The following is a 6,232-nucleotide window of genomic DNA, read 5'->3' on the forward strand; positions in this document are numbered from 1 at the left end:
TGTGTGCATGCGTGAGTGTGAGTGTATGAGTGTATCTGCGTGTGTGTGTCTGTCTGTGTGTGCATGTGTCTCTGCGTGTGTGTCAGTGTCTGCCTGTGTGTGTCTGTCTGTGTGTGCATGTGTCTGTCTGCGTGTGTATCTGCATGTGTGTGTGTCTGTGTGCATGTGTCTGTCTGCGTGTGTATCTGTATGTGTGTCTGTCTGTGTGTGCATGTGTCTGTCTGCGTGTGTATCTGTATGTGTGAGTGTCTGTCTGTGTGTGCATGTGTCTGTCTGCGTGTGTATCTGTATGTGTGTCTGTCTGTGTGTGCATGTGTCTGTCTGCGTGTGTATCTGTATGTGTGTCTGTCTGTGTGTGCATGTGTCTGTCTGCGTGTGTATCTGCATGTGTGTGTGTCTGTCTGTGTGTGCATGTGTCTGTGTGTCCGCTTGTGTGTGTGTCTGTGTGTATGTCTGTGTTTGAGTGTGTCTGCCTGTCTGTGTGTGATGTGTCTGAGTGTGTCAGTCTGTGTCTGAGTGTGTCAGTCTGTGTGTCCGTCCGTGTGTGTGCGGGCGGAGGGCGGGCAATGCCGCGGCGTGCCCGCTCTTGCCGCCGCCGCGGGCGGGACTCGCCGGGCGGGGGCTCGGCGGGGAAGGGGCCGGGGCGCGGCGGGAGCCCCATTGGCTCTTCCGGCAGCACATGTTGCCGGCCCGGCTATAAAGGCGGCCGCGGCCGCGCTGCAGTCCGTCCTTCTGCCTCCACGTTTCTACAGGGACGCCATCAGCTTCAGTGCCGCCGCCATGGCCATCGACGCGTTTTTGGGTAAATGGTGCCTCATGTCCAGCGAGGGCTTCGAGGAGTACATGAAAGAGCTGGGTAAGAAGCCGGCGGCTCCCCGCCCCCGAGAGGGAGGGATGGATGTCGGGATGCCGCCCCGGGGATGTGCCGTCGCTGCCGGCCGGCGAGGCTCTGTCCAAGGTCCGCGGAGAACGTGGTCCCGGAGCCGGGCCCGAAGGCGGGATGCAGCCCGGCCGAGAGCCGCGGATGGGCGGCGGCTGCGGGGGTGATGCCGGGATTCTCCGGGATGCAGCGCCGGGGGCTCCGCGCCCTCTCGGCTCCGGGAACGGAGCGCTGGCCGGCAGCCGACCTTTCCTGGCGGGAGAGCTGTCGCCTCTGGCCCCGCGTCCTAAAGATGTCAGCGACCCTTTTTGCATCGTAATTGCTGTGAGGCAGGTGCCGGCACCAGCAGGCACCTTCCCGCCGCACAGCGCTGCGCCCTCCGCGCCGCCGCCTCCCTCCGCAGCAGCCGGGATTACCAGCTGGTGCCGGCAGCCCGGCTGCGATTAGGCCGGTGCGCCCCTCCCTCACGGGTAATGCCCGGGGCTGCCCGGGCGGGGGCTGCGGGGGGCTCGGCGCTGCCCCGGCCCGAAGGGTGGCGGCTGCCGCACGGCAGCGCCGTGCCGGGGCCGGGCTGGGTCACCCCGCCTGGGGCGGCCGCACACAGACCTGCTGAGCCGGGGCTGCCTCCCCGTGGAGTCACCTTGGGTGTCTCCTCCCGAGAAAACCAAACTGGATCAGCTGCCTCTGGGTAACCGGCTGCCCTGCCGGAGGCTGTTTGCCTGCTTTCTTCTGTGGGTAGTCACACCTTTATTTCGGGGGGGGGTGGTACGGCTTGTTATCCCTGCGTCCAGGTTGCCCTACATTTTGTAACACGAAGTTACCGGATGAAGAACGCACCTAACAGGCCAGGAGCCTCATCTGCAAGCTCTGATTTACCACTTTCCTGCGAGCATCCTGGCTGACAGGTGATAGATACCTGGCAGTATCTATATGGCCCAGGAGCTATTATTTTCTGCAATTTATTCACAGATGAAAGCTATGATATTTTCTCAAGAAGTAGAAGATGTAACCTTATCCTTAGAGGGAGGAGAGGAAGGAATTTAAATCTTGTGTTCTTCATGTAAAATTCAAAAAACATCACTGCATTTATGCTCTGCAGACAGTGGTGGCTGTAATTACATTTTGTGAGGCCTGTCAGTATGTGATAGGTATGATATGAGAAAGCCATTTGGACTGAACTTTTTGGAAAACTTTGGAGGAAATTCAAGAATTTTAAGCTCAGCTCTGCTGAGCCGTGGATTAGGATGCCTTGGCGCCTTGATGTCCAATGGCCAGACCTAGGCATGTGCCAAGTTGCAACTTCAAAGTAGAAATTAGGTACTGCAATTGCAGAGCACCTCCCATGTGTAGGCAGCACCAGACTGTTGTTTGGTTTTAGATTGAAATCATAAACCAGTCACTTTTCCATTTTCCATTTACATTTTAGGCAATTAAATTTATACCAAATCACATTTTAGGAGCCAGTCATTTACTGGATTTTACCCTTGCTGGCTACTTGTGAAACTCTCTGCCTTTGATCCTATTGATGCACCATGAATGAGACCACGCAGATTCTGCTCATTTGGTGTAAAAGAACATTTGAGGACAAAGAAGTTGGAATTTCACTTCTTGCCATATGGAAGACATGAAGCTCATCTCTGTTTAGTTGGATCCCAAGCTATAGCTGATCAAATAACTCCCTGATTACTCTGGCCTGGACTACAGCAACAGAATGTGTGTGGAGGTTACTGTGGCAGTAATTTCCAGTTCTGATCAGAAAAGCTGGACTGAGGATAACTGTTTTTTCTCTGTGAACTCAAGCTTAAGGCTCAATCCTGGAATCTCATTTGAGTCTGGAGAAGCAGTGTCTGGAAGTACTTTATTTCCCTCTCAAGGATCAACCCTTACCTCCACATACCAGGGGAATGCTGTGCTGATATTTGACAACATTTTTTAACTACTCCCCTTGTAGAACCCAGGCACTCACTGACTTGGTGGTACTTTCTGCCCCACTTGGTTGCATATCAATTCATGGTTCAGATATGCACTCACCAGTTTGATGGATGCATGTTTGTTGCTCGCTGCCCTCTTATTTGTATTTTCATCCTTCAGATCAAAAAGATTCAAGCTAATCCCCCAAACAGTGCATGCAGGGGCTGAAGTAGGGTGATTCTGAAGGGTTTTGAGAGCTGCTGTCTCCAGATCATGAATTTTCAGCCTTTTGCAAATTGCTCATTTCTCCATTTCTCTGTCTTTTGCATATGTGTGTAAGCACATTTTTTTATGATAACGATTTTCTAATTCACAAGTCCATACTTTGTAAACAGGATGTAAAATATGAAATTTATTTTAAAATGGCTTGTTTGCAATGGTGTACAAATTAATGGAAGGGTATTTATTGAGTAAGTTTAAATAAAGTCGATTCATCTGCCAATAAAAATAATTTGTAGAATTTTTTAAGTGTTCAGAATTTAAAGAGAATAATTTTATTTTAGTTTAAGCTTCTGTATTTGTTTTCCTTTTTTGCTATTTATTTCTGTTTGAAAAAAAAAATCAGTGCTGAGTTTTGGGATATATGGAAATCCTCTAGAGGGCAAAATAAATTTAACTTTAGCTCTCTGAGGAAACAAAAGAGTAACTCTGCAAATAAGCTTTTTTTCTTCCTCATCTGTGGGAAATTTAAAACATCCTCTTTCTTTGTGGCTCTTGAGCTTTGATTCTCAAGTGTACTTAAGTGCCTAATTAAATGGGAATTAGGTATTTGAATTCTTGTGTGGCCCTAAGCCTCAGGGTTTAACTGACTTTGTGACACTCTGTGCCTCTCGCCTTGCAGGTGTGGGTATGGCTATGAGAAAAATGGGAAGCATGGCCAAACCAGATGTGTACATTATTAAGGATGGGGACACAATCACCATCAAAACAGAAAGCACCTTCAAAACTTCACAGTTCAGCTTCAAGCTTGGTGAGAAATTTGAGGAAAATACATTAGATGGCAGGAAAACTCAGGTCAGTATACTAGACTTTCTGTTGAAAAAAGGCAATTATTTGGGTGTTTTACAAAGGGAGATGCTATTTTAAAATCAATTTTGACATCCACGCTAACAGTGCTTTATTCAATGAGCAGTTGTCTCTGTAAGTCTTATTGAAATATTTTTTTAACATGGATTAAGCAAATTCCAAAGAGGGAGAATGCTGAAATCAATAGTCTTGTGTATTTTGCTGTTTTCATTTTGTAGCAGAAGCATTTTTTTAATAAAACTAACAGACCTCTAAATCCCTGTTAAAGCCAAATGCCACTTCATTTGAAGCCTGTGGAAAAAAATGCCATTGATGTTTAATCAGAGGCAATTCAGCCCTAGGGTTAACCTTTCTGCTCTGTCTCATATTTGCATAACAAGAGAGCTGATTCAGTGTGCGGTGGGATCATAGACAGCAAGGTAACCATGTGAATTACAGGCACTAAACTCCAGTTTTAGAAGGCAGAGAGTTTCTCCTTGCACCTAAAAGGGAGAATATTTATCCCAAAGGAGTAAAATGCAAAGGATTTACTCCCCATTTTCTCCTGTGAGTGCTCTCTGTTTATCACCCCCCTCCCTCCAGCCACACACTTTCAGTTCATCTTATTACTGCAAGATCAGATAAATTCTACACAAAAGCTCAAAGCCCGTGTAACAAAGAGATGAACAGAGAACATCTTCTGCTTCTGTTAACTGAAATTGTGGATGCTGTCAAAGGTTTGGCTGATGCAGAAATGTGTCAGAGCAGTGAGTGAATGAACAGTGAGTTAGTTACTGTAAGAAGAGGATTGATAAAATGTTTAAGATAATTTCTGGCATTGTAGTTGTCAATGATAAAATTATTATTGAGTGAGCTGGGGTGGGAATCTTTCATTTGGAATAAGGTATTGAAAAGCCTCAGTGCTGCCCAAATGTCATGGGGAAAATACTGATGGTCAGGTTCTTCTTTCAGACCCTTGTCAGCTTAAACGATGATGGGTCATTGATTCAAGAGCAGGAATGGGATGGCAAGAAGACCACAATAACAAGGAAGCTAGTGGATGGACAATTGGTGGTGGTGAGTTCAGTCCCACTTTCTGATCCCCAAGTGCTGCTGGTTGGTAGCCTGAAATGTAACTCCTAACACGTCTTTTTTCCCTGTTGGTCTGCACTTAGATGTAAATTAATAAATCCATTTCTTTATCTTCTAGGAGTGTGACATGAATGGTGTCAAGTGTGTTAGAGTCTACCAGAAGGCATGAGGACATCTTCAGGTTCAGTAGGAACTTGCTGCAAACAACTCAGTTCAGTGGACAAAGCTCCTTTTCACTCCATATTTTCCTTTTCCCTGTTTTCTAGTATTTCAATGGACTGAGTAGCTGAGTGCAATTCTTTTTAAAGGCCGTGATGTAACTATTATGTAACTATTCTGAACTTAGGCTATTAAATAAAATTGTTGAATATATGAAGTGGAAAAATTGTTACTAGTGGAATTTTGCTGTGAGGTTTCAAAAAAAACCCATTTTGGTTTTAGGCTCTACTACAATCTGCCTTCAGCACAAAACAAGCCAATATATGACAATCATCCCTACTTTCTAAGATAGTAAAATTTGAAATTGAAACAATTCCACAGCCCAAACTTTGAATGTTTTTTCTAACTTCCATATTACAAAGTAAAAAGAATTGTGTGGGTATAAATACGAGAACCTAAATTGGTGTTTAAGTAGAGGAACAGATTTTCAGGGTTAGTTTGGGTTTTTTTGTGTTTCAAACCCACAGTTTTCTTAATTTCAATATCTATTGCCCACAGTTTTTTTAATATATAATACCCACACTATTTCCAATATATAATACCCACGGTTTTCTTAATCTCAAGATATACCAGTAAGCCAATGAACACGATAAATCTAAGCAAGCACATACACACATTTTTGAAAGGAAGCCTTATTTTAAGGAGACTTTTCCTAGCAAAACTCTTATTTCATGTCTAGTAGCGTTCTAAAAATTCTTAACCAAAATCTGCTGAAATACTGCCTAAAACCGAAAGCCTCTTTTTTTTTCTTTTTTTTTTTTTTTTTTTTTTTTTGAAACACCTAGCAATGGAGTTTATATGCTTTGAAGTGCCATAATAAATAATCAGAAATATCAGTGTCTTGAGTATTGCTTTTACACTGGTTGGGAAACAGAGCCTACAATGCTATTCTGCCAAAGAGATGTCAGATGAGACAAAAACTAAAAAGGTTTAGGTGAATTTCTGTGATACCAGACAAGCATGTCCTAAAAGTGAAACCATTTGGTGACAGGAAGGCTTCCACGAATTCAGGAGCCTTGGGGATCATGTAATTACACACATCCTGTTTGCTGCATTCGTCATTGC

General features: G+C 45.0%; 1 protein-coding gene across 1 annotated transcript; it reads left to right on the forward strand.

Annotated features, from left to right (window-relative positions):
- The first annotated feature begins 659 nt into the window (after nt 1-659).
- On the forward strand, nt 660-6,000 carry LOC128806945 (fatty acid-binding protein 5). The gene is made up of 4 exons (XM_053976848.1): nt 660-856; nt 3,693-3,865; nt 4,829-4,933; nt 5,067-6,000. The coding sequence occupies exons 1-4, from the start codon at nt 781-783 to the stop codon at nt 5,115-5,117; spliced, it is 405 nt and encodes a 134-aa protein (XP_053832823.1). The 5' UTR covers nt 660-780; the 3' UTR covers nt 5,118-6,000.
- Nucleotides 6,001-6,232: the final 232 nt, after the last annotated feature.

The sequence above is a fragment of the Vidua macroura genome, chromosome 1 (assembly GCF_024509145.1).
Source record: "Vidua macroura isolate BioBank_ID:100142 chromosome 1, ASM2450914v1, whole genome shotgun sequence".
NCBI lineage: Eukaryota > Metazoa > Chordata > Aves > Passeriformes > Viduidae > Vidua > Vidua macroura.

Bases quoted from the DNA above. Each gene is read 5' to 3' on its own strand.
- LOC128806945 (XM_053976848.1), top strand. From the start codon at position 781: ATGGCCATCGACGCGTTTTTGGGTAAATGGTGCCTCATGTCCAGCGAG. The intron at 3,866-4,828 runs GTCAGTATACTA...TTCTTCTTTCAG, and splicing joins TAGATGGCAGGAAAACTCAG to ACCCTTGTCAGCTTAAACGA. The intron at 4,934-5,066 runs GTGAGTTCAGTC...TTTATCTTCTAG, and splicing joins TGGATGGACAATTGGTGGTG to GAGTGTGACATGAATGGTGT.